The 27,817-nt window shown below is 45.2% G+C and overlaps 1 protein-coding gene and 2 long non-coding RNA genes across 11 annotated transcripts in view; 2 read left to right on the top strand and 1 right to left on the bottom strand.

Annotated features, from left to right (window-relative positions):
- Positions 1 to 946: 946 nt before the first annotated feature.
- On the bottom strand, positions 947 to 27,308 carry LOC125331756. 7 transcript variants are annotated; one of them, XR_007206172.1, is made up of 11 exons: positions 27,221 to 27,308; positions 22,768 to 24,544; positions 17,992 to 18,092; positions 15,141 to 15,227; positions 11,925 to 12,062; positions 11,005 to 11,091; positions 10,290 to 10,354; positions 8,678 to 8,731; positions 8,207 to 8,395; positions 5,248 to 6,136; positions 947 to 4,803 (listed from the first exon to the last, which is right to left on the bottom strand). It is a non-coding gene; the product is annotated as an uncharacterized LOC125331756 (long non-coding RNA). The 7 variants fall into 7 exon arrangements; XR_007206171.1 differs by lacking the exon at positions 8,678 to 8,731; XR_007206168.1 differs by having other exon boundaries at positions 8,207 to 10,354.
- LOC125331758 lies at positions 13,348 to 17,644 on the top strand. Its single transcript, XR_007206175.1, has 3 exons — positions 13,348 to 13,517; positions 15,266 to 15,681; positions 16,781 to 17,644. It is a non-coding gene; the product is annotated as an uncharacterized LOC125331758 (long non-coding RNA).
- Positions 26,908 to 27,817, top strand: part of FAM120A (family with sequence similarity 120A) — a 49,430-nt gene continuing 48,520 nt past the window's right edge. For all 3 annotated transcript variants that reach the window (XM_048316100.1, XM_048316101.1, XM_048316099.1), the window contains exon 1: positions 26,908 to 27,695. In XM_048316100.1, coding sequence (XP_048172057.1) covers positions 27,222 to 27,695 — 474 coding nt within the window. In that variant the 5' untranslated portion in view covers positions 26,908 to 27,221. The remainder of the gene's footprint in view (positions 27,696 to 27,817) is intronic.

Here is a 27,817-nt window from a genome sequence, read left to right as displayed (position 1 = left end):
TTCATCCCAGCCCGAACCAAGATGCAAGTGAGATTTGCTAAGTGACATTAAAATCCTGTGAGTCTGGCTGGCAGTGCTGCCTGGTGTCCTCACACCACCGACGTGCTCAAGGTCAGGGCTGGGTGGAAACTCCTCACTTGGCCTTGCAGACTTCAGCCTTGGCTACCAAGAGCTGGTCCTGGTGTCCTGCTGCGTGCAGGGGACGTGGGGCACATCCTCATCACCAGCAACTGTCACTGGACGGACGGGTACCTGGGGGCAAACACGCCAGGAACCCGCCCTCCCGATGACTTCTCGAACGCTCTTCTTCGTGCATGTCACAGGCGGGAGCCCAGACTTGCAGGGCAGGGGCTGCCATGCCTCGGCAAGTAAGCAGAGGCCCTTTGTGCCCAGCTGCAGGCAGGTGTTGGGGCCTCAGAAGGTCACCCGCTCTGCCTTCCCCTACCCCAAGGTCTGTGCAGTCATCTCTCACCCAGTGCTCGGTGACCTTCTCGTGGAGAGCAGGTGTGAAAACGGGGATTGTCCAACCTGTGCCCGAGGGAGGGGCTGGGACACGTGTGCAGTGCCAGGTGACAGCACAGGCTGTGGCCACGCACAGGTGACAGCACAGGACTGGTGTGTGCGGTGCCAGGTGACAGCACAGGCTGTGGCCACGCACAGGTGACAGCACAGGACTGGTGTGTGCGGTGCCAGGTGACAGCACAGGCTGTGGCCACGCACAGGTGACAGCACAGGACTGGTGTGTGCGGTGCCAGGTGACAGCACAGGCTGTGGCCACGCACAGGTGACAGCACAGGCTGTGGCCACTGTCCCCTCCCTGCCTGGGCCCGCAGGCGTTCGCTGCTGCTGAGCAGTGCGTGCTCCTGGAGCAGTGCGTGCTCACCTGGAGCATCCCAATAAATGACGTATTCACCTTCTTTCCGCAACACAGAAACCAAGTCACAGGTTGATATTTCATTTGTTAAAGTACATATATTTTTGTAATAAAATTCCATGCAGCACTACAGAGGAGATAACACATTATCAGCTTTCCAGCTCTCCTGTGGATTTCCTTGGCCCCCTGTTAGCAGCCTCAGGGCTGGTTAAATGGTCTGTTTCTGCTGGTTCTGTCACAGCCATAGTACTTTTGTGGCCTCTCAAGTGAACACCCTGCACTCTCCAGGCCATTGTCCTTTCTTGGTGTTACACAGTACAAGCCCAGAATATTTAAAGCATGTTTTGTATCACACCAGGCTGCTCTAGAAAGAGCTCTTCACTGATTGTAAAGTAATTATGGAGGACAAGTTTCACTCAGTCCCAAAATAGCCTGGCATCAAATTCTCAGTTGAAATAAACTGCTGTTTTGCCATTGCCTTGGGCACAAACCGACCAGGACAGAGAAGCAGCAGGTCTGATCCCGAGTGTGAGCTGAAGAGCTTGGTCATAAAACTGATGGTGACTTAGACTAATTTATTTTATTTCATTTAATTTTATGTTATGTTATTTCATCTTATTCTATTGTTTTTATTTTATTTTAGAAACTGCTGAGAAGGCTGAGATTAGTGGGGCCTCTCAGAATATCCAGGTCAAAGTAGTTAATTATTTAAACCATAGACTGAGCTTTCTTCTGAGCTCTTTTAGGTTAGCAGTGAAAAATAACCTCTGGTTGAATGCTGGGAAAGCAGGAGATGAAGATCATGATTTAACACTGCGGATGTTCTGGGTAAGGATGACCTGTTCCTTTGTGCCTGCACAGCAGCAGGCATGGGACTGCCTGTTGGGGCAAGATGAGTAAACATTAATAACAAATCCAGAGTAGTCCTTGTTCAAGCAGCACAACTCTAGCAGGGGAAGATCTGGCAGATAGATTAGCCCACACTTCTTGTTCAGATTTGAACCCTATTTAGGCAGTGAGGGTTTCTGCCTACTGATCTGGATTTCTAGTGTGGGAAAAGCTGCTTTTCTGATACGTATCCTGATACAAGTTCTCCTTGATAGCTCATAGGATCAGCAGCAGTATCAAGTACCTGGTGGGTGCTGTAAATACAGGGGTGGACCTGTAGTTGCTGCCCTTTAGGCATAGCTTTGCCAAGTTTCAGTGGTCATTGGACTCTTGGACTTTGTTGTAGGTCAGGATGCTGCTGGCTGAGCTGTGTGTCCTCACAGCTGTAATCTGCTCACTGCTGCTCCTCCAATTCTGAGGAACCACAGTGGCTCAAGGAGAAAGAGTGCTGGGACAAAGGGCTTTACAAGGAAAACTGTGGGATTAAAGGATGGAGGTCAACCATTGCCATCAATAGTTTAAAAGGTTTTCAGCTGGTGATAGAGCAAGAAGGCAGGCACAGGTAACAGCTGGGTTTCTGGCTGTGTCTGAAGGAGGACTAGAGAGGGATAAGGATGAAAACATCTCGATAAATCATGTAAAATGAAAGGCACCTCCATGAGAAAGGGGCAGAGGAAGCAGAATCAGCAAGGGTGGCTGCAGCTGGTGATGGGCAAGGAGAGAGAGGGGAACAGGACCTCTTCAGAGTAAATCCAAAAGTTCAGTCACTTTACATCTTCCACTGTGCTCTCAGAATTTTTACTGGATAACAGTCCTCCAACTTTCTAAATGATTTTTCAATTTTAATGATATTTTAATGTCAAACCAAGTAACCCATGAACAGCATCAGGCTGCTTGAAGTCAAGCACATGAATACTGTAAATGACAAAGCAAAGTGGAAGACTAAGAGAATGAGAGAGTAAGACTGTGACAACTATTCGGAATGTCAGGATTACCACATGTGATGGCTGGGTAAAACACAAAGTATGGTTTCCATTAATTTAGTTAAAGCCATCTGTTTTTTTTCACATATTCTCTCAAAATCTTTCGTCTTCTATGAGTGCCGGAGCTGACCCCTGTTGACTAAGATATCTTTCACTGAATAGGTTTGTACCCAAAAAAACCCACTCCTTTTCCTTTGGTGAAGAAAATAGCATGAATCGTGTTTTTCCAAGGTTAAATGGGGTTTTTGTTTCTAAAGGCAGGAAGAGAGTGCTTCTCAGTAGTACTACAATTGGCTAAAATAAACCACTGACTACTCAGCAGCTCAAAGGATACCTGTGATTAGCATTTAATCAAACAAGGGGACACAGGCCTAGTATCACCCTGTCATGTGAAATAATGAGGGTATTTCCTAACCCAGAAAATGCTTCTCATTACCATTAGGGGCAACAGAAAAGTGTATGTGATGCTAAGGATCTGTTCTCAAGTTCTGAGATCAGCATGTCGCTGTAGCAAAACCTTATCTCTTGAATTCCTAATAATGCAAAGCTTTTTCCAGAAAAAAAAAAAAGCATAATACATGAGGAATGATAGAACTGATGATAGAAGAATTGATGATAGAAGAATGAAAATTGGAACTTCTCAGATTTAAAGGCCATGCGAAGATCTTGCATTAGATCCATGTGATATGGATGTTTTAGATGACAGTGTCTGTGCTACAAACTGAAGGCAAGGCCAGACATCCCTGATATTGACAGGACTGCAAGTCCAGAGTGCCTGTATTCATGACTGGACTTTGATCATCCACAGGAGATGACAGGCAATCTGCAAAACTGAGAGTTGCAAATGGATTACCACTACTAGAAAAGGAAGAGCAGGTAGCTGGGGAATACCTTTACTTACTTTGTACACCCGAATTTTAAATCAACTGTCACCAGAGTCATGGAGTAAATCAGGCTATCCCAATCCGGTTTTGATCTAATACGTGATTTTATATCAACAAACAGCATGTTGGTACTAGTGGGAATGATTTCCCATGTTCCCTGGCACTTCAGTGCTGTGGAACAGGCTCCAGCGACTGATGCTCTGAGAGACCCATATTACCAATATGCTGCCACCAACAACCAAAGCACGTGCACAGAGGAAAGGACTAAAATTCTCAGGAGAAGAACTAGCAGGGAAAGAAAATCTCATTTTCTGATTTCCATTTATAGCCTAAAATAGCCTGTCTGCTATACCTGTTCTTCGGGAAAACAGTGATTATGAAGACTGTGGTGGTATTTACTTCCTGGCAGTGTTGCAGCACTCATGGGGTACTTTGAGTTGCAAATTCTGCCTGGCAGAAACTCAGTGGAGTTAATCACATGTAGCAAATTAAATAAATTTTTTAAAAGCTGGGGGGCTTAGGAGGACCTGCAGCAGGTGAATGTTTTCTGACCCTTTCCAGGCAAACTTTCCCAAATCGCAGGGAATGGGGAGGGTAAAGACAAAGGGCAGTGGTGGGTTTTGTATACAGGATCAAACAACCTATATATGTATCTGCAGTTTGTAGACTGAAGCAGGCTGAGAAATTTGTCTATAGTCTTACAATAGTCAGAATTAAAGCTTTTCTGCAGTGAAATTGTTGAAGGTAGTCCACCAACGTATCAGCTGTGCTCTGACAGTGAGGTGATGAGTTACTGTGTGCCCCAGCTCCTGTCCCAAGGAGGCAGGTGCTGCAGAAAGGGCTCCTAAAGCACCAGTGGTGGGTAGGAGGTTCACCAGCCATGGACTGGCCTTGCCATCCACAGACAGTTCAAGCAGTCTTGAATCTAACACGGATTAGCAGCATGCAAAGAAAGGTATAAGAGGCAGGAAGTCAAGGTGGTTTGGCATGGGTCAGCTGGATGCAGATGTCCTCATTCTGTATCCTTGTGGGAGGGTGAAATGGCTCCTGAACATCACCTTCTGCAGCACGTCCTTCTGTTGTTGAGGAGGTTGCCTAGAACATTCTTGCAGAAATGCACCTTTTTCCCATTGTTGATTTTGGTGACATGGAAGTGTATCTTCTATCTTTCTCTCTGAAACCACAGAAATGGTAAAATTAATCTCTGGTAAATGGTTAGAGTTAAGTTATAATGAGCTAACTCAAGCTCAGTGTAACTAAGCTCAGAACTTACAATAGAATCATAGCAATTAGCATTGGTGGGAAGGAACACATCGCTGCTTTAAATGAAAACTATTTTGCCATTAGCTCAAAGTAGCTTGTAAAAGCTTTCACTATGACTAAGATCTGCAGTAATGTTGGAGATCATTCAGCTGAAGGTTGTGCTATAATGCCTATTTATGCCTTTAGCATTTGAAGGGTTTTGTGAAGTAAAGCAGTAGGGATGAAGCGGACTCCCTCGCATCTGCTATGCCTTGGAAAGAGAGCATGTGCCTGCTTGGGAATAAATTAGGAATTACATATTCAATCAAGAATACACGTGTAAGGAGTTAAGAAGAGTTGAATGCTAAACTCTCACCCACCACTCCACAGGCATAGACAGAGCATGTTACAGTCACTTTGTTTTGAGAAGACAATTCTGCTGGCATCCCACTGCAGCATGCCAGAACCTCTCACCAAAAGGGTGGCTGGCTCCATCCCAGGAGTGGGGAAGGAGAGACAGAAGGTGGTCTTAGTTGAGAGACGTCCCAAAAGTGCTTTGTATTCTTCCAAGAGGGAAGTAAATCAGTGTTTGTACCGAAAGATGGGCTGGTGGATGTGCAGCTTACACAAGGCTCCACAACTCAAAGATTCACCAAGTTCAGACCCATTATGTGTCTTTCCTGGGAAAATGCAAAGAGGATTGTGATGGCAATATCCTTCCTTAGGCAGGTTTTGTTTGTTTTTTTCTGGCAAGAGATATTTTTTCTAATAACTGCTCTTTCTTATGAGGTAGCCGTTGTCAGTGTCCAGAGGACACAAAATAGATCCTATCTTCCCAAAACAGCTCACAGACATCAACTATCATTTTATTTCCTTTACTGGGTAAAAGAAGGAGGATGGCTTTTAAATTAGATGTTGAAGCCCTTCCAGAATTGCAATATAAGATACCAAATCAATCATTCTTCACACAGTTACCTCCTACTCCATGAGCTCCTACTACCACAAAAATTGGTTGTTGCCAACTGAGCTGTGAATAATTTGCAGTTTCATATTTGTTAGAGGAATTTTTTGGTTTTCTCTTTTCGTTATTTGTCCACAAGCAGATTGATTTGCTTGAGTATCTTTTTTCCTAGCATAGGTGCAGTAACCATTCTGGAAGTAACTCTTGCTGTAGATCATTTGTGAGCAATTTGTTGCAAGAAGTCTTCAAACATTTGTCCCAAAGCCATTCATTGTACATATGAACTTGCATCACGTGTCTGTTTCTGTGAACAAAACATGAGAGCCAGTCTTGAGTATTCTCCCTGAGAAGAATTGAAATTATGCACAATTTCACCATTTAAAACTTACTTCATTCCTAGAAATAATGGCAGGATTCTCTTGGTTAATGTAACACCTGAATGAAAAACAAGGCTGTATCAGAACCTCAGCTGAAGAGTCTGACCAGGACCATGCTGGAGTCAGTGCAAAGCTATTCTTTCTCCATTTTTTAGGTGGAGGAAACTGCCCTTCTCAGACTCTAAAATACTGTCTTTTAAGATAAAAGTTTGAAGGAATGATTGCACTTTTTTGTGGGAGTTGGGTTGGGTCCCTTGTGTCCTCTTACAAAGAAAGGCATTGGAGTGGCTTTGACAATATGGAAAAGGAGGTAAAAGCCAACTCAGACACCGAGTGCCGTGGTACATCAGAGCTAACGAGCTTTAGAACTTCAAATCCAAGTCTTGCAGTTGGCCTGAAATGTTTGCTTTGAAGGCGTCTGTAAAATACAGGCTTGGCTCTGGTTGGTGTGCCGGGGAAATGCTTTGCTGGTAGTCCAGCTACTGTAAACAGCTGCTGCAGCTGCCACCCCAGCACTGTGTGATGTTAAGTAGGAAAAATGGAAATGAAAAAGTCATGGAATTCATGGATGATGATGTTTGTGATTGTAAATGGGACATGGACAGGCATCTCTTCCATTGCTCCTTACTGCCTACTATGAAAACAGGAAGACCTTGAAAAACAGTTAAAAATCAAAAAAAATCCACATAGGAATACTGCTAGTGAGAAACCAAATATAGTTTTTTCAAAAATGAATTTTGGAAAAGAAGTTTTATTTTATTTTCTCTAACTTCTTCTGAAATTATTTTTAAATCTGTCAGTGCAGAAAAGACTTAGTGCACTGTGTTCATGTCCTTAACCAGCATCTGAGATGGACTGAAATGTTAACTCTCTGTGCTCAGGAACAACTCCTCAGATAATGTAGATTGCGACAGAAATAAGTTGTTGATGTTAAGCATCAAAGGTCCCTGAACTCAAGGTTCAAACCCCCAGTTTTTGGTTTGTCCACCAGCCTGGGTGCCAGAGGCAGCCCAGCCACGGGGATGAGGGAGCCCCACCCGCCTTTCCAAGGCCAGCAGAAGCGATACAAATGAGAGCACTGGCTGCAGCACAGACTGAAATCACCGTGAGACATTCAAATGAGATAATTATATCAGGGTAATTTGCATCTCATTTGGTGATGTAGTTGTACACTGCAAACACAGTACTGGAAATGAATGCAGTGCAGCTCATGCCCTGTCATGTCACACTGCTGGCCCTTCAGAGCGAGATGCTGTTAACACCATACTCAGAAATCAAGTCCCTCAAGACAGGAAAATTATTATAAAGCTGAACAACAATAATTTACACCCAGAAAAGCTCCCTACTTTTCCTTCCACCTGAAGCAGAACAGAGAACTCTTAGATGGTTTTATTGTACAGTGAGTTGCAATTTTACTCTTTGGCAGCAGCAAATAAATCCATGTTTCTTCTGTTGAGTTGCTTAACTAGTGTGGTGCTGTATCCATGCTCTAGAAAGGCCTGGGCACTCTCCTCGGAGAAGGCAATACTGCATGCATGAGTCTAAAGACTGCTTTGGAGCAGTGGCACAGCAATTCGTGCACCAATTTGTACAGTATTGCCCTTCCTGGTGGATCTCAAACATAATAGAATCTTTAAATTTAGTTTTACTTACGTTTATGCTGAATCATATAAAATGTGATCAGCTCAGAGGCACAGCATTATTTCTTAGTGCTTTCCATCACGTGCTGGTATTTTTTCCCCAGAACCTACGTGCTGCAACTTCCCATTCGGTATTGTGGTACCAATGTAGTTTTAGGTCAAAGCCGTGGGGATGTGCTAGCATCAAACAAACTTAAAAAAATTAAAATTTTTTAAGAAGATAGATGCTTTCCATGCATTTCCTGTAATTATTATAGAAACCTACAATAGTATACATCAGAGGGGAAATTTACTGTACTAAAAAACCCCGAGCTCTAGCCTGCCTGACTTTGAATCTGCATATTCAAGTTCACTTACATCACTGAAAGGGCAGCAGTCCAAACTCCAAACAGGGTGAGGTGCAGCCCCAAGGCGCGGCGCTGGTCTGAATCGCGGCTCTCTGCGCGGCCCCTGCCCTGCTCCCTACCTGGGGCTCGCTTCCACCCGCTGCAGAATGGAACATTTGTTCAGCTCCGTCACGCTGAGCTCTGCTTTGCTGGTGTGAAACTGCACAAAATGAGGTACACCATGTACTCTTATTCTAGAGAGCAGGTATAATCTCTGTAATTACACCACAACTGCACAGCAAACACCATGTAAATACAGAGTAACTGCATGTTCCTGCAGCTTACTTGTTAGTTATGCACTGCTACTTACGAGTTCAAAGATAAATTATCATAGCAGCTGAAGGATTTAGGTGCCTGCTAAGGTGGGTCATAATGGAATTCATGCTATTAAAGGCTTGCTTTTGTTGATTTTCCAGTGGAATGGAGAAGGGACACGACTTACCTCATATGCCCAAAGGCTTAAGTGCCTATTTTGTCCTGATACAGCAGAAGCACACTAGCATACAGAATAACATGGCACAATTAGGAAAACTGGATGAATAAACAAACAAAAATAATTTTCAATAATAAATCACTTTTCAAATTCCATTTAGTAATCCACCTAAGCAAATGGGTTTAAAATCACTGGTATTGCATGCAATAGAACTGATATGGGTTTCCTGGCCCAGTATTTAAACTTGCATGGGCTAACACCAGAGGAAAACATCATTTCACCGATGCCACTAGCAAAACTATCAACTGCAGGAAGGGCAGGGCTGTACCCATGCAGCTTGCCTGGGCTCTTGAAATAGTGTATTTTTTATGGTATCAGAAATAGATTGCCATGTGAGGCCAGTTCACAGCCTGTGCTAGCTCTCCTCTGAGCTGCAAAGCAGTATTTTGGACTACAACTTGTAACTTTGAATAGTATTCACTAAGATAAAATTAGCCTCTCTATAAACATTGCTCTTCTCCCAAGTGAAGCTTCCCTTTAAGTTATGACTGCATGATGGTTGTTTGGTCAGCCATTTATACTGATTTTTACAACCTGTGTTGGATCACCCTGGGTTTTATTTGAATTTTTTTTTTTCAATTTCATTAATCTCACATTGACTTTCTATCTGAAAGGAGATGTTGATATTTCTGAGATGTTTTTCTACCAAAGTTCTTGATCTATTTATTCTAAAAAATGTCCAGTGTTTATTGCAAAGGAAGATGTTGGTCTTTAGGGATTGCAGAATCAGGACGAGCAGAGACAAAACAGCCAACTGTTATTTTCTATTGCTTATAGAAACCTGAAGCACAGAATAAGATGCCACTGAAATTGGCTGTGCATAGCTGCAGATGAAAACAGCAAACCCAGGGCAGGGAAGTGACAGCTGGGGACAAAACAGACAAACACAGGTGAGAGGTGTTGGTCGTGCTGCTGGTAACCCCCTCGGCCCTTGTTCCTGCGTCTGTGCAAGAGACAGGAAAATAAGCATCTACTCACAGTGCTTCGAGGAAATTTAGGAGATAGATATGTGGATTAAATGACTTCTTGACTGCAGAGGAAATTTTGGAATTATTGCCCGTGAGAGGGACAAGTAATTTCCTAGTGAAAGAGATTGCTGGAGTAGGTGGGTCAAGGAGGGCACTGGGAAAGCAAAGAGCAGTAACTTATTTGAAGTGACAGAGAAGCAGGAAACAAAAGAAGGCTGAAGAGATTGCTAAGGAGGTAAAGCCATAAATCAGATAAAATTATTTGACTTGGTCATTCTAACGGCACTGGTCAAGCCCAGAAAGCAGGAATGTTACGGATATGAGCTGTAAGATCATCAAAGCCTGGTTCAAAGCTTTAGTTCTTAGCTGGCATAGAAAAGGACATCTCTGAAATGCCATTTCTGTCATGGAGAAAAAAGTATTAAGTTTGGATTCAGTTGGTCCAAGCTGACCCATAGTGTAACCTCTGCTGAAGTTGAGACAGTGGATGGACATGACAAAAAAGGAGTGATCATACTGCTCACAGAAACTGGGAAATAAACTGATGGAATGAGTTTGGAAGACTCTAAACCACCCTGTTTTGGGATACTGACCTTGAACAGATAACTACACCTTCATGGAGAAATGCCATGAGGTTCTGGTTTGGATAGAAGTCTGTCTGGAAATAGAAGGAAAATTCATGTTTGTCGTAGAGGTTCTTTGATGACCGAGCGTGGAGGAAGCAGGGAGAGACAGCAGAAGAGCTTACAAGGAAGCAGATAAAGGATAAGGATGATGTTTCAGTCTGTTTTGAAGGAGCAAATAGAAAGCACAGGGTGTGACATAAAAATTCCCCATGCATTTCAGCAGGAGAATAGCTGTCCATGCTCGGGGCTTAAGAGTTTAAGGTTAAAGATGAGAGGAAGGGAAGGGAAGGGACAAGAACTGGCCCAGAAAAGCCAAGCAGGAACCAGAATAGGATCGGATCACTGGAGCTGTGCATGATGTGTTGGAGTATTTTATTATCCAGTGTGCTCTTAATTGCAAGGGTAACACTGGCAAAAATTCCTAAAACAAAGTATAGTCTTACTAAAGACGATTGACTCTTTAGTGGGAAAATAACTTCAGATACAGAATGACTGTTGGTTTGAATGGGTTTATGTTTATGTAATGTACATTGACTTCAAATAAAAGGGGGCTTTTCGTCTCCAGCACTGTGAACAGGGCAGTCTAATTGAGGCTCCTTAGCACAGCTGCTGCAGCTGATGGGCTCTTCTGAAGATGGAAACCTTGATCATACAGAGGATGACAAAAGAGAAGGAAACATACCTTGTTTTCCTTCACTCATTTTACTCCCTCCTCAGTCTACCCTGGAGCCACAAGAGCTGTTTGTAGGTTCTCCTAGAACACAGCCATCTGCCAAAGACAAAATGAATGCAAATGATGTTTCTTCACTCCCAGGGTCTGCTCTTGCTCTCCCTCAAATCTGCAGTGAGATTCCTGCTGTCTTCAGTAGTACCAGGCACAGGTTGACCAGGCCTTGAAAATCCCCTAATGAAAAAGGGCTAAGAGCACTGAATGGGAGAGATACTCATTAATAACTATTTAGGAGAACATGGTTTCTTTGAAAGGCTAATTATCTTGAGAGCTACCCATTCAAAAAAAAGTCTGATCAATGGGAGAACAAATTGAAAATGAAGAATCTCTCATAAAACCAGACAGTGGAATACTGCATTCAAGAGGTTAGTCACAAATTAAAAGAAATGTCAAGAAATCAAGTGGCAGGAACTTCAAAAGGAAATTTTTTTCCTTATTTTCATATGCATTCTTCATGAGCAACATCAAGAAGTGTAACATGCTAATAGCTAATAACAGGATAAGATTCACTAATTTACTAACTGAATAACTTAATGCATATCAAAGGAATAATTTTCTCATTTCATTCTTTTTTTTAGATCTAACACTAAGCTGGGTATTATCAAGTAGATAAAACTGCATAGATTACAAGTCATCACTAAAATAGTAATTTTAGAATTAAGATTTCTTTTTTATGTTGGATGTCTCCTTTAGGTTTAAGGAATCACGTACCTTTTACCCTCATTATTATTCAGATTTCAAAAAAGAAATCAGGAAGGTATCTTTGGGGACATGTGATGTTTTCCTAAAAACAGAGTGTTTTGAAGAGACAGACTTGTTATGGTGTTACACTCTGAAAATGTTGAGGACTGCAGAGAGGCAGAGCCACTCACCTGTGCCAGGTAAGCCAGTAATGCTGTGGTTGGGAGGTGAGGTTGGGTCCTGAGCTGAAGCAGGGATGGGATGTGGATGACTGGTGTGCCACGGAAGTCCCCTGGCTGTCCTGGCATTGAGGACTCTCCCTCCTGCTGCTGTAAATGGTGAGAGGTTGGTGTGATGCCAGTGAAGAACAAAAGACAAAAATGTTCATTTTTTTAATTGCAAAAGAACAATGTATACTCCATATTTTGTATACTCCAAAATAATGGACTAGGTGTTGAACAACAGAACAATTTCTAGTTTAATGTAATTTTTGGAAGTCTACTTATAGAATTCCATTTAATTTAAACAATGCTTTGCCTTTGCTGCTATTGCACACTATATAGTCCACTATCCTCTGCTCAAAGTCTTTAGGAACAGGTCACCATTAAGGTACCAAACAGAAAAGCAGTTTGTTCCTTCTGTTCATATGTCACAGTCAGAGAATTTACTCAGAAAGGCACTAGACTGAAAGAGCCATCAATGTCTGCCTGGTGGCTGAAGGGAATCAGAGCTCTCCTGGGTCAGCACCACGACTGATGCTGTTTACCACCTTCAGTGTCACCTGGACGATGATGTAGAAATGTAGAAACAACAAACCTGAAGATGACACTAAATTAGGGTCGAGGTGTTGACATGCCACATTGTAACCTTCGGGGAAGAATCTTTGGGAACTTGGGATAGCCAGCAGAAATCCCATCAAGTTGAACAAGGTATACAAAGGCCCACACCTGGTAACATAGTGCCAGGAGAGGCTGGGAACTGTTTGGGTGATCAGTAACCCTGCTGGAGAGGACCTAGAGGTGACAGTGTGAGCCAAGGGTGTGCTCATGGCAATTGGGGAACACTACACATCACCTGCTGCCAAAGAAGGGCGGCCTGCAGGCTGAGGTCATTATCCCTGTCTCCTCAGGCCAGTAGTGTCACACCTGGAATAGTTTCCAGCTTGGGTCCCTGAGGTCAAGAGGACACATTGAACTGGGAAGTGAGGGTAGCAGGGGGACATGGAGCACATGCTCCGGGTGATGGAGGTGGCTATGGCTGTTCAGCCTGGAACAGAGGGGACCAAAGGGTGAACGAATAGCTGCTGGAACTGGAACTGAAAAGAAGACAGGACCAAGCTTTTTGTGGCAGTGACAGGTGGCAATCACCACAATGACCAATGGGGGCTCCTGGAGAGAGACTTTTTACAAGGGACAAGGGGAAATGGCTTCAAACTGAAGGAGAGTAGGTTTAGATTGGATATTGGGAGGGAATTCTTCCCTGCGAGGGTGGGCAGGCCCTGGCACAGGGTGCCCAGAGCAGCTGTGGCTGCCCCTGGATCCCTGGAAGTGTCCAAGGCCAGGCTGGACAGGGCTTGAAGCAACCTGGGAGAGTGGAAGGTGTCCCTGCCCATGGCACTGGATGAGCTTTGAGGTCCCTTCCAACACAAACCATTCTGTAATTTTATAATTCTGTTACTGTAGCCTGGGAGGTTCAGACTGGACATTAGGAAGAACTGCTTCCCTGGGAGGATACTGCAGCACTGGAAGAGGTTACCCAGAGGGGGACACCAAACATTAGGCCAGGTAAAATCACAGCAGACGTAATCCAGTGTTGGTTCAGTCCTGCTTTGAGCAGAAGGCAGGAGCTGATCTAAAGGCCCCTTCCAAGCAGTATTTCTATGGTGTAACTCAGATTTAAGCCAGTGGTGTTATCAAAATCTTAACATAGATGATGTCAAACACAGCTAACTTAACAGTTCCCAGACTAGTAAAGAGGAAGGAAGATACACCTCCTTAGCTGGCTTGTTTTCTCACAGCCAACTCCTTGCCAACGGGGCACACCACTGTAGTGTGTTCCACACTGGTATCACCTTCCTCTCCTCATATCCCAACCACAGACACGATGTGTTGTGATGTCCCTTTAACAGGGAAGGCCATGCTGTTGGAACCAATGGTTTTGTGGCAGATGGAGCAACATTTGCAATTGGGAAAAAAACAATCTCATGCTGCCAAAACATTAATAATTCCGCTTTCTTGGAAATATTCTGCCACTGTCACTGCTACATGTAAATTTGTCATGTAAATATGACTTCTTCCAAGGAAAAAGGTGTGGTTCAGCAGGCTTTCTGAGGACAAGGACCTCTCTGCACCTAGTTTTTCCCTCCTTCAAAACCATTTGCTTCCAGTCACAAATTTTCAGAGCTGCAGCACCATGCGGGTGCTACTCGTGGTGATTCCAATGAGAGACAGGAGTGAGCAGGGCTGGTTTGGGCAGGCTGGCCCGTGGTCCCCACTCAGCTGAAGCAGGCAGTAAGGACACATAGTGAAATCCAGCAGGGAATGGCTTCTTTTGGTTTGTTTGCATATTTTTGTACACTGTATCTCTCTCTGTGAATGCCTGTGTTCCTTACACTGTGAGAAAAACAAGAATTTCCTGATCTTCCTTTATACCACCCAGTATTTTTCATAGCCTTACAATGTCTTTTATTAATTTCCTTTTAAAAATAGACTCCTAATCCTTTCAAATTCTACATCTATACAACATCAAAGCATTTCAGTGAATTTTTCAGTCCATTTATATTCCAGCTGCCTGGTGCTGGAGTCAGACATGTGGTGGTAGTACTGCAGGCAGTAAAGATGTCCAACCTCTCTGCAGTTCTCCTTGCTGTAATTATTGATCGTTGGGGAAACTGAGCCTCAAACACCAAACAACCTTTCTGCAATGCCTGACTGTTTAGCAGAAGGCAACAGGACCAGTGGGCTTTTAGTTAAAAAAAACCAGCCATTGTCCCTCCACTGAGGAGGAGCTGAGATTTATTTTTAACTTCACACTTTTCTATACATCATGAAAAAAGCTGAACAATTCTCTTTTCATTTAGGAGGAGATTACAAGAGAAAGAAATGGTCTGATACATTTTAGATGAGAGCTTCTTCCCTGAGAACAGGGGCTGTTGCAGTGTGGTCCCATGCCAGAGATAATCTTCTTTTCCCCAGTACTGTCAGCTGGGTCAATATATTTTCAAGAATTCCTGCACTAAACTGAGAGTTCTCCAACATGAGGCTTCTGCGAATTTAGACTACTGTCCCTCTGTCAGTACTGGGATTAAGAAGTCATGAAGGTAATCTGCATCATAGTGATATTATAATGATCGATCTGAAATGGAAAAATATCACACATCTGTTTGCATTCTCCCACTTGAGACATACCTTTAGGAAGTCAGTTTCTGACGACATGTTTGGGCAAACGATGCCTTATCTGCATGCTTTTTCCATGCATCATCCTGATCTGGGAACCTAAATGCCATAACCAGAAAGCTATGTTATTTGTACAGGTTTGGAAGTCAGTGTAGTCCCAAACATATTCCTCAAGACTATCAGCCTCACGAAGTCTGCTCAAGAAGCTGGAGATGTTCCATATCTGTCAGAGGAATCACAGAAACTGTTTGTAAGAAGAATCTCCAACAAAGAGCATCTTGGCCTTATGGATATGACATACTTCTGTTTCCTAAAACCCACTACGTGTATGAACTGGTACTGTAAACACAAGTGCAAGTAAAAGAGTTCTACTGTTGCTGGATTCCTCATCCTCAGTTTAGTCAGTCAGCAAAATTACTTTCTCAGTACTGAGTTACAGTAAAGAATTGTTAACTGTGGTGTAACTGAGAGCAAAGACAAAGTCAAGTCAACGGGGTTTGCTTCAGCTTGTGACACTTCAAATAAAGCCTCTACATTTGTTTGGACCATAAAAGTGAGTATAGAGAAAATATGTGTTACAAAAATAGAAGTTTCTTACTAAAGCAATTTTAATGGAAATGCTCACAGTTGAGTTAGTGTTATTTGCTTCTAATTTGGGCTTCATTCTCCATATTGTACGTTAACAAACTTACACCACTTAATGCCAAGTGCCTTACGCATTTTTCTTTAATTAAATTTCTCCAAAGAATCACATTACATGAGCATTTGCCAATACAAAAAGCACACTCAGAGATCCTGGGTAAAATCCAGGCACTCCAACAGTAACCAGTAAAATTCCCATTGAAGACAGGATTCTACTGTATAGGTCTTTGCTATATATGGGTAGTAAAAATTATCTTGTCACTTGTGAATTCTTCAGTACACTCTTCTAAAAACCTTAGCTCTGAATGAGCTCCACACTAGCACTTACCACTTCCCTTACTAGATAAAAACAACGTTGCTTCAGAGTCCAATAATGTCTGTTTTCAGGTATGTTAGTAATTGCTGGAATATGCAGCAGATGCCAGTTTAGACAAGCTTCCTGCCTGTGGATAGACTGGTACTCAGTCTAATAATCTGCAGTTTTACTACAGAGCTTGAGCACAGGATTGCCTGTACTGAGCTCTGGGAGAAACCCGAACCATTAGAATTTAGGGATTCTCTTAACTGTTCAGTAATAAGTTATAGGTGATTAGTAAATGAAAGGGGTGCAAAAATGAAGAAGATTTTAAATAATCTTTATGATCATTAATAGAAGACCAGGTGTAACAATTTACCTTTATTTCATTCTGAACTATTTTTTGTCTATGTGAGATGCTGAAGTGGGTAGTTCTGCCACTCTTCCTCTGACACAGGTTTTTAGCAACACTTTTTCTTCCATAACTCAGCCATACATTGCTGTGGAATTTGATGTTTGGGAAAAAAATAAATCAGGGCTGCTCCAGGCCAGCACTGGTCAGCAAGGGCAAGAGCAGGAGGGTTTGAGCTGGTGCCTGCTCCTGCCATGGCTCCGTGGGATGTCACCAGCCTGCGGCTGCAGGAAGGACAGAGGGCTGAGGGCTGCTCATCTCCTTCAGTGCAAAGTTACTTTCCTAACTGGTATTTTTTTGCAGCTCTACGATGTTACCTAGTTACCAGGAAATCACAGCCTGGTAACCACTCGGAGAATTCTGGGGTTTATTTACAACAAGGTAAGTGACCCTGAATAAGTCAGGCTGGGGACACTTAGGCTGTCCAACTGTACAACAGGATGAGACTCACACAACATTTATTTGAAGTATTAAGATTAAAACTGCGGTATGAAATTAATTACGATTAGTCTTGACAACACTAATTCTATTTAAAATCTATTGAACTGGTTTAAAATTAAACTTCAGGTTCCCTTCAGCTGCAACCCAGCCCCGAAGCTGTCAAAGCCTGTGTTGTCCATCCCATGCTGGATTTTCTCATTTGGTTGGGAGATTGCTATTAATAGACCATAAGTAGATACAAAAAAAGAGGAAAAAGTGAGATTACCCAATTACTCGATTCTGCAAACAACCATGTTTGCTTGCTTCAGTTTTGAGAAAGATTGTCTGAAATTTAGTTTCCTGATGGGGCTTAAACCTCCCCTTTTGTGGCTCTGGACCATCCATCTCTCCTGCCTCCCCCAGTGCCGGCTAAGCAGGGTTGCTAAGCGACATGTTCTTCTCTTCTGTACTTTAGCAGAGAGGAACAGATCAAAGACACCCACAGTCCTGAATTATTTTATAAATGAATTTAAAGAGACACTCTCCTGTGCTGTATTATGTGGGGGGAGATCAAAAGTTGCTGGGTATAGTGAGAGTATCTGGAGAATTAAACTGATGTCTTCTGGAAAATAAGAATGCTCTCACAAATGACAACTGTGTAGTATTTCCCTTTTTTCTTGGTTTTTTTTTTTGCTTTTTCAGAACTAGATTACAATTTTTTTATGCTAATTAATGTTTCCAGTTTCATGGCAGGCTGTGTGTACAACTTTCAGAAATCAGGGTTTCTGTCATCGAGTGACAAGCTTGTGAGGTTTTAACTCTTTTCATCTCTTGCAAAAGAGATTATCCATTATCCAAAAATACTTAATTCTTTAATTTTTTGAATGTTTTCCTGACTGATGTTAGGAAAGAAAGCCACAGGATAAAGTTCAAGTGATGTATCTTTAAAAGGATAAATGAAGATAAGGAAGTAATCTGTGTAGATCAGGCAGAAAACCTACGACACCAACATCTCAGACCTTGCTGAAAAGAATGAAAACCAAATGACTAACCTGTAATTAAAAAACCCGGGAATACACAAGTTTAAACGTTACCTCTTACAAGACCTTCACCTTTCTGGCATCAGCTCAGCTCAGCTGCTCTGTGCAAGCTGTGGGGTTTGTAGGAGCACGCTGGCAGCTGAGGCAGGTGATTGCTGAAACAGAAAAGGGGGGAATTATTTGCCCTCAAATCTACTCAGTTTCAAATACCATCAATGATGTAAAAGGAAAAAAAGCAGCACTTGGTAACAAAGTGCAAGAATTTTTCAGGACTTTTCATTTCCAAAGATGCCACAGCTGGCACAGCCCTCAGAGAAGGAGAGACACACAAAAAACACACTTAAAGCCTTACTCAGACAAGTGAGACAAACTGTTTATGTAGAAAGTAAAACTCCTAGGTCAGATGGTTGCAAAAAATTGCATGCAAAATTTTTCCCACATGCAAATCTCATTGCTCTGTACCAGCCACCTGAGCTGCACAAGCAAATGTCTCCTTTAAGGCTTTTTCAGGGGCTTGCTGAGGCAAAGAGGTGCCCCTGCAGCTCCAGGCACAACATCGCTGGGGGAAGGTGAGCACAGAGGATCTCACTCTCTTCACCATGTGCCTGGGCACAGAGTGGAGCAAGCTCCTCACTCCTGTCCTAGGCCAGCAATCTCACATCAAATTGAGGGTAGATTAGTGACACTAATACACTCTAGGACAATAAAGGGATTCATCTCACACAGATCTTCACAAAAAAAATCAGCGTTAGGATTTATTTACAAGCATTTTATTTTTCAGTGAGAAAACAAGCCTTCCTTTTTTTCCTGCATCATTGAAAGTCTCTTCAAAATTCTCACTGCTTAGATTTGGCATGTAAAATCCACTGTACTACAGCTAACCTACATTCTCATAAAAGCACGTATTTTAGAACAGGACTCAGCCAGCTTCCCCATTTCTAGATATCAATTACGCAGGCAAGATATGTGCTTTACTCTCACTGACAGAGTGTTTTATGTATAAACATCTTGACCAGCACTATGCTGTCAGTGGATAGCAGATTTGGTGTGTTTTGGCTGAATTTCTGAAGGGGAAAACTGTGACTTGCACTCTAAATATTTTTTCTGGAGAATGGATTCCTCCACAAACTATGAGCATCTTGTACAGAATACAAGTAAACATTTGGGAAAGAATTTCATGCTTATGGCAGGTATTGATTTGCCAGCCTTGGAAACTGAACTCCCTGGGACTCGCTGCACAAGCACAGGTCTGGCTCTGTGAGCTCTGCAGGCCGGCCGCGGTCCCACCACAGCGCTGCTCCTGCTGCTGATGCCGTGAAGATTTTTGCCTTTTCTTTTATACCCCTGTTATACCTTTTTACAGCTTCTGTGTTCCTAGTGCTTTTTGCCTACATTCTTGGACTTGTTTGTCAAGCTAAGAGACTGAACATTTTAGAAGCTTCGTAGCTGGGGATCGGTGTGCCCCAGACCCCAGGGTCCTCTCCAGAACATATTCTGTGAGCCAGGGTGGAACCATCCAGGGGAAGGTTCCTTGGGGAGGGGGGGCTCACTTGAACCTCTCATTGGAGAATCTTTGATAGATATGCTAATTAGTAAAGCCTATAATGTTATACCCAATGTTGGGGGGGACACGGGAAGAAAGAAGAAAGACAGAGACACAGGGAAAGACTCGGCAGGGTGCATCTCGATGCATATGACCTGGACGTGTACACCTAAGGATCCTTAAAAATAAATACCAAGGTAAAATCCCTTTTCCCCTTCTAACCATGTGTGACTCTTGATTTTAAGAACAGGAAAAGGCATCACTGCAACGGCGAGCCAAAAGCCAGAGAACCCCAGAACCGAATGGCTTGGAAGGAACCTCAAAGATCATCCAATGTCACCTCCTGCCACGGGCAGGGACATCTTCCACTATCCCAGGGTGCTCCAAGTCCCACCCAACCTGGCCTTGAACACTTTCAGGGATGGGGCAGCCACAGCTGCTCTGGGCACTCTGTGCCAGGGCCTCACCACCCTCACAGCCAAGAATTTCTTTCTAATATCTAACCTAAACCTGCCCTCTGTCAGTCTGAAGCCATTCTCCCTTGTTCTGTCACTCCAGCTCCTTGTAAATAGCCTCCTTCCATCTTGTAATCTCCCTTCAGGAAGGCTGCAGTTGGGTCACCCTGAAGTTTCTCTTCTCCAGGCTGAACAACCCCAAAGCTCTCAGCCTTTCCCGTAGTAGAGGTGCTCCATCCTTCTGATCATCTTGATGGCCTCCTCTGGACTTGCTCCAACAGGTCAATGCCCTTCCCGTCTGTGCAGACAGGTTGTTAGGATCTGCATTTTTGGTGAGTTTATTCAGACATCCTGACCACGCTGTGTTCAGGTGTGCAGTTCAATTGAGCTAGTATTTTATCTTAAAGGTAAAATGTTCTGAAGTGGTGGTGTTGTAAGAATTTTAGTTAATTTTTATTAATATTGGTAGAATTTTGTTTAATGAATGTAAGTAATTTTGATTCGCTATTTCTCTTCCCTTACTTCCAGAATGCTGCAAGAACCTGTGCTGCAGCTGGGCAGCTGGATCCCAGATGTGAGCAGCCAGGGCTGGGTTTGGGCCTGGGAACAGGAGATGATGCTTTTGACATGTGGGAGGGCAGTGGAGGCCTTTGAGAACATTAATAACATTACTTGATGCTTCTACAGTGCTTTGCCTGCACCTGCTTAAAGCTCAACATAGACTATGAGTAATTAGTGATCTGGATGTCTCTGAAATTATCAGCAGCAGCATTTAAATCATCATTAAAATACAATTAGCAGCCTTTGAACAGAATGCTGTCGTTCAAAGCAGTCTAATTGGTGGCTCGTGGGCCAGTTCTGGACAACAGGAGGATTGTCTGCTTCTCCAACTGCACCAGTTCAAGGAGCACCCTGTCCCAGGAGTGGCAGCCATGCCTCTGGGATGGACATGGTAGAGCCATTATGCGACAGGAAAGGCACCAGCACAAAGTATCCCTTGTGTCCAGACCACTACTTTGAAAATTTATGGACCTCATTTCATCCTGTGTGCTGATTCAAGCAGGCGCAGCCCCAGAACTTTATACTTTGCAATTCAAATCAATTTAGGTTTTTTTATACTCACATTTTAGACTCTGCAGCAAGAGCCACAGGGATGAAAAAAGGGCAGACAATGGTAAGAAAAATAACTCAGTAATCCACATCTATGGGTGACACACTGGCAGACCGCACTGGCGTGTGCTTGGGCAAGATGAAGAATTCAGTTGCTGTAGCAGACTGAAAGTGAAGGTCTGGCTTGGATGGTGTTCCCCAACCTGCCAGCCCTACCCCACATTTAGGTAGCTAAATCTGTTACTTCCATGCCTGAGATACTTGTGTTAATTGCAGAAATGCCAACAAAAATGACATGTTTTTAAAGTGTTGGAAGTGTAAATAGCTGCTCTTCTGAAATGGCCACAGTAGATGCATTTTAGCTCAGACCTGCTCTTGCGATACCATTTGCAAATGCATCTTATCTGCTATAATTTCAAGCTGTAGCATTCTATTAGTATCTTTTCATAATATTATTGATGCTCCTGCAAAAAACTGCTGTAGAACAGACTTTAAATACTGGCTTTTTGTCTGTCTCACACAACTGCCACAGGAACAGCACACTACTGTTCCAGGTTTTTGAAGAACCAGTGCTCCCCACCAGCCCTGCTGCCTGCTTCATAATGCCCTTATTATTTATGCTTTTTCTCTTGAAAATTCAAGTCTAGAACTTAAAATTTTCATGCTTTTGTTTCTTAAAACTAATCAAAGGCAGAGAATGGCCCTGATGTAATCTGTGTAGTGTGTGCTATGGCCGAGCATCCACTGCTGTGAAAGCGCTGCTTGTTCTCTGAAAGGAGGAATTCTTTCAGCCAGCGTCATTGCCCCCTCCTCCTCCAGCCTGCTTTTCCCAGGCACTCAGAGGACTCGCTACCAGTCATTTTCTTGCCCTAAAAGTTTGCTGGAGCAACACCATCATTTACCCCACATGTGCCCAGGGTTCCAAACTCCTCAAGAATTGGCCTCTATGGAAAATCAAAAATTTTGAGTTGGAGCATAGCAGTGGCTCTAGTAAGATATGCTATCTTTTGAATCATCTTTTCTTTGGACTGGTAGTCCAACATCTCAGTGTCGGCTTCACTGCACGCTATCAGAGAAACTCTTTTCCTCTGCCGGTCATGTAGCAAGCGGCTTTCGCATACTTGCTGTCTACAAAAGAGGTCAGTGTTGGCCTGGCATGTTTCACTATAATTTCAAAGAGAAAAGAAGGAGAAAAAGAAGGCTCAGGGGAAACCCTAATGCTCTCTACAACTACCTGAAAGGAGGTTGTGGCGAGGTGGGTGTTGGAGTCTTCTTCCAGGTAACAATCAATAGGTCAATGGAAAATGGCCTCAAGTTGTGCCAAGGGTGGTTCAAGTTGGATATTACAAAATATTTCTTTACTGAAAGAGTGGTTAAGCATTGGAACAGATTCTCGAGGAAGTGGTGGAGTCAACACCCCTGGAAGTGTTAAAAAACCATGTAGATGTGGCACTTAGGGACATGGTTTAGTGGTGGATTTGATAGTCGATGGTCGGACTCGATGATCTTACAAGACCTTGTACGCATCCTGCAGCCTTTGCTAAAAGTCCTCAGAGTTAAACCAGGGGCTTAGGCTGGAAGAGATGGAGAGCTTGAGAAGGGCACAAATTCTACATAGACAACACCAGAGCAGAACAGAAAAGCAAATGAAGATGCTGAAAACCAAAGTTCATTGTAGTCAGTGAGAAAGCAGAGGAATAGTCCACCCCCCAGCTTGAGTACCTGTAGGAGCTCCATGCTTCCACAAAAAAGGGCTGATCCCAGCGAGAAGGTGCAAGCTGTACTCACCACGTATCAGCGAAAAAAGTTCCACACAATTTTAATGTTATGGTGGAAGTTATAGCAGAAACTAAATTTTAAATTAAATTGAAACGTTAGAGCAGAGGAATGTTTATTGGGTGAGGGCAGATCAGCTGAAACTTAAGATTTCAGCAAAGTTTGCTTTGCAAAAAGAAAGTTTTACAAAAGAAGCTGTGAGAGTTGATATTACCAAGCTGTTGCTAAAAGAATCGTATTATTTCTCAGAAAAAAACCCAGCTGTTAGCAATAAATGTGTTTAAGCTGAGCAATCACCTATGGAGTTCTGCAATCTTATGTCTTGCAGAAAGCTGAAAAAAGGAGAAGTTCCAGAAATAGACTCCAAGTCCCTAGAGAGCTGATGCTGATGGAGAGACCGATAAGTGTTTTAAATAACCCAGTGATATGCCTTCTATATCCACATCTTTGTCCTAAGAGGAAAATGGTCCATCTGAAGTATCATCTATATTTGAAAAAAGTTACAATATGCTTAAGCAAGATGGTGTTTGTTGATATTTTGTGGAGATACCTGAACATGGAAAATCTTCCACAAATTTTGTGTGATGGTATATGGTTTAATTGCAGCAACCTAAGAGACAAGAAAGGGATGTCACACATGGTAGCAAATACAATGATACAAAATCAGAGCAAGATTGCAACAAGTGACAAATTTTATCCCCAATACTTTTTTAAACCCCAACAATTTTTCTTCAATTTCTTGTATTTTTGCAACTCTTTTTGACTAAGTGACAGGCGTGCCTAGAACTGTGAGCACTGAAGTAGCAATGCAGAAAAGCACCCAGCCCACAGGGCGAGCCCATGGCCACTTGCAGACCTGGCAGTGACGTGAAGGCTGGGAGCTCTTCTACAGCAGAAAGAACTGAGAAGTTCTGGGGCAGCAGCTCCACAGCAAGATGCACCAGGCTGAGAAAAGAGGAGAAATATTATGGGAAATCACATCAAACAAGTGCTTTCCTTGGATAACATATGTATCTATTACTCCCAGGCAGATGGACCTTTCAGGTCACAGTGGCTAGTCTGTTGCACAGCCTGTGTCCATGTTCCTCTCACTGTGGGACTGATTTTCGTTAGCAAAGGAACCAAGACTAAACTGATAACATTCATCTCTATTCTTGCTCTGACATGGTTATTCGTTAGTTCTTCCTAATGACTGTTCAGTTCCTTCCTTTGAGGGAGCCACTCCTAATTCTCTTCTGTTCAGGTTGGATAATGAGTCACTGACTTTAATACCAACTGCCATTAACCCTTCCTTTACACAACCAACATCTGGGAACAGTGGAAGACGCTGTGTCTCAGTGCTGAGGAAGAAGATTGATGAATCCTGGAGGCTTTCTGCTGCTGGTTGATGAAAAAACATCTTGTTTGCCTCAGTCTTTGATTAATTGCTCTTTAAATCTAGCTTAATCTACCTGCTTTCCAGAGTAATTTTGTTTTCTGTAAATTTAACTTATTTTCCATTGTCTTCTTGTCTGGCCAAACTTTTAGTTTGTATTAAATAAGTTCTGGAAGCACCTTGTTTCCCCTTGTGCTTTTCCTCTCTTTTCTTTTCTTTGGGAAGGGAGGGTTGTGTTTGTGGCTGGGCACATGAGCCGGGCAGTGTTCAGTTCTGCTGCGCCTCCCTGACTCCAAGGATGCTGACAGCCAGGCTCCTCGTGGCACATGCTCTGGACTAGTTTCCTTCCTAAACAGCAAAATAAAAAACACAAGCAAATTTATCATCTTTTATTTATAGATGATTTTCCATTCCTAAGACTATTGAACTAAAGACCCTGTGAGACAATTAACAACAAGAAGCAAATTCTTCTTGGCTCAGTTATTGCTCACAAGGCTACTTAGCGAATGGCTTGTTTGTGATCAAGCTTTCCGCTGTTGGAGCATTGAATACATGCAGGGCTCTCTGATAACCTGCCTTTTAGGCACCTCATGTATGGCAATACTTGTTATTTTGACCAAATTTTTGTGATTTTTGGGATATTTGGAATTCTGAAGTTCTTCCTCCTCGATCTGCTTTCCTTCTATTAGCACTATTGTCCTGCTGCCATGTTTTGTGTGTTCCTCAAAGTGTTCCAAATGGTTTTATTATTCCAATGATATTATAACGTATCTATATCCTTATTGGATAATCTAAGGATTCTAAGGGAAAAGTAGCTCGGAAAGAGACCAGACTATTTACTTATGAAACCACATTCTCAGATTACAGCAAAAACAGATTTCTAAGAAGAAACATACACTTGTCATTGGTTACTTCCATAGCTTTTTCAGTATGCTTTATTCCATCATCCTGATGCTGCACCAGGTGGGCTCAGATACACACATCCATGGCACTCACCTCCTGGGAGTGAGCTGGCCCATTCCTGCTGCAATTGCTATTCCCTGCTGGGAATATTTACTGTGGGTGCCAATCCAGCCTGACTGAAATCTCATTAACAATATGCTTTTCCTCATTAATAAAATATTAATGTGAACATACAGCATCAGCAGCCTGACATTTCCTGTAGTTTTCCAACACCTGAACAGCAGAGAACTGCTCAGGCACTGTGGCATTATTGCAGTGATAAACCTGAAGCTTGGGCACAGTCCTCACCTTGGCCTTTTAAAAAATAATTTCATCCGGTAAAACCAAAGACAGGTAATTCCCTGCTGCCTGTGCAGCGAAGAGCAGGTTTCTTCTGGTAGTTGATACTTATGCTCATTTATGGGTTTCTTCCCTTATAGTTGATATTTATGCTCATTTACCAGTTATGGCAACAGTTTGGCTGCTCTGTGGATGGCAGGTCTCAAGATGCAAGCAGTTGCCCTTTTAAGCGTGTCTAAGGTGAAAAGGCCACCAAAATCACTGAGGGAGGTGATTGTGTCTCTCTATTCTGCACTGGTGTGGCCTCACCTCAAGTCTTGTGTGCAGTTTCAGGTGCCACAATACAAGAAAGATCTAAAGCTATTAGAGAGTGTCCAAAGGAGAGCAATGAATATGTTTAAGGGTCTGGAGGGGCCGTACAAAGAGTGGCTGAGGGCTCTTGGTTTGCTCAGCTGGAGAACCGGAGACTGAGGTCAGAGCTCAGCGGGGGCTGCAGCTCCTCCCGAGGGGCAGCACAGGGGCAGCTCCGATCTCTGCTCCCTGGGACAGGGACAGGACACGGGGGAACAGCTGGAGCTGGGCCTGGACAGGGTTAGGGTGGATATCAAGAAAAGATTCTTCCCCAGAGGGTGCTGGGCACTGCCCAGGCTCCCCAGGGAATGGGCACGGCCCCGAGGCTGCCAGAGCTCCAGGAGCGTTTGGACAGCGCTGCCAGGGATGCCCAGGGCGGGATTTGGGGTGTCTGGGCAGGGACAGGAGTTGGACTGGATGATCCTTGGGGGACCCTTCCAGCCCGGGGTACTCTACGATCTGGAAGCTTCACCAGCAGCAGCAAACGCTCAGCGGGGAGAGGTCAGCCAGCCGGTCACTTTTACCGGCCACGGCCCGTCGGGTCTGCGCGGACGGGAAGGCGCTATGGTCAGGCCGGGCGCGGCAGCAGGCTGGGAGCCCCGCAGCTCCCCGGCCCGAGCCGAACCGCTGCGGGGGCGCTTCTGCTGCCCGGTCACGGCCCAAGACCCTCGAGCAACAGGTGCCCGGGGCGCCGCTCCCCCGAGCTGGGCCCGCCACAGCGGCCGCGGGGCTGAGGGACCGCCGCTGCCCGGCAGCGCGGGGCCAGAACCGGGCAGGCCGATCCGGGCCGAGCCGTGAGACCCCGGCCCCGGTTCCCGCCGCCGCCGCTCCCCGCCCCCGGCCCCCTCCCCTTCCCCGCCACTCGCTTCCGCCGCGCTCCCGCGCATGCCCGGGTTATGCAACGGCCGCGGCGGGCGGGCCGGGCCGGGCCAGAGCCGCAGGGTAGGGCAGGGCAGGGCAGGGGGCCGTGAGGGGCTCCGGGCTCCGGGCACGGGCGGCGCCGAGGGCGCTCCGCTCCCCCCGCGCTCCCGCCGCGGCCCCGCGCGGTGTGTGAGTGGCAGCGGCGCCGCCGCCAAGTCCCGCCCGTTCCGCTCTCGCTGCCGCAGGCGGCGGCGGCGGCGGGTTGGCTTCCTGCGCGCCCGGCCGCTCCCCCGCCCCCCGGCAGTCGGAGCCGCAGCCGCCCGGATCCCCGAGCCATGGCTCTGTGAGCGCAGCACATGGCGGCCGCGGCAGCCATGAGCCCCCCACTAATCCATACAACTCCCCCCTGATCGGCCACCGACGGCAGCCAGCGCTCCCACCCGGCTCCACCGCTCCCACCGCCCGCCCGCTGCCGCCGCGCCGCCCGGCCCGAGCCCAGACCTCGCTGCTGCCGCCGCCGCCGCCGCCGGGCCCCCGCTCGCCCGCCCACCGCCGCCGCCCGGTCCTCACCATGGGAGTGCAGGGATTCCAGGACTACATCGAGAAGCACTGCCCCAGCGCCGTGGTGCCCGTCGAGCTGCAGAAGCTGGCGCGGGGCAGCCTCGTGGGTGGGGGCCGCCAGCGGCCCCCCCAGACCCCGCTGCGCCTCCTCATCGACGCCGACAACTGCCTGCACCGGCTCTACGGCGGCTTCTACACGGACTGGGTGAGCGGCGGGCAGTGGAACCACATGCTGGGCTACCTGGCGGCCCTGGCCAAGGCCTGCTTCAACGGGAACATCGAGCTTTTCGTCTTCTTCAACGGCGCCCTGGAGAAGGCCCGGCTGCACGAGTGGGTGAAGCGCCAGGGCAACGAGCGCCAGACGGCGCAGCAGATCGTCAGCCACGTCCAGAACAAGGGCACCCCGCCGCCCAAGGTCTGGTTCCTGCCGCCCGTCTGCATGGCGCACTGCATCCGCCTGGCCCTCATCCGCTTCCACATCAAGGTGAGGAGGAGCCCGGGGTCCCCCCCGCCCGGGGGTCCCGGCGCCCCCTCCCCGCCGCTCCCTGCCGGCTCCAAGATGGCAGCGGGGGCTGCCCGCGGGGGGAGGGAGGGCACCCTCAGCCG

This window comes from Corvus hawaiiensis, chromosome 11 (genome assembly GCF_020740725.1).
Source record: "Corvus hawaiiensis isolate bCorHaw1 chromosome 11, bCorHaw1.pri.cur, whole genome shotgun sequence".
Taxonomy (NCBI): domain Eukaryota; kingdom Metazoa; phylum Chordata; class Aves; order Passeriformes; family Corvidae; genus Corvus; species Corvus hawaiiensis.
Note: the sequence above shows the minus strand (reverse complement) of the source record. Positions and strands in the feature narration are given on the sequence as shown.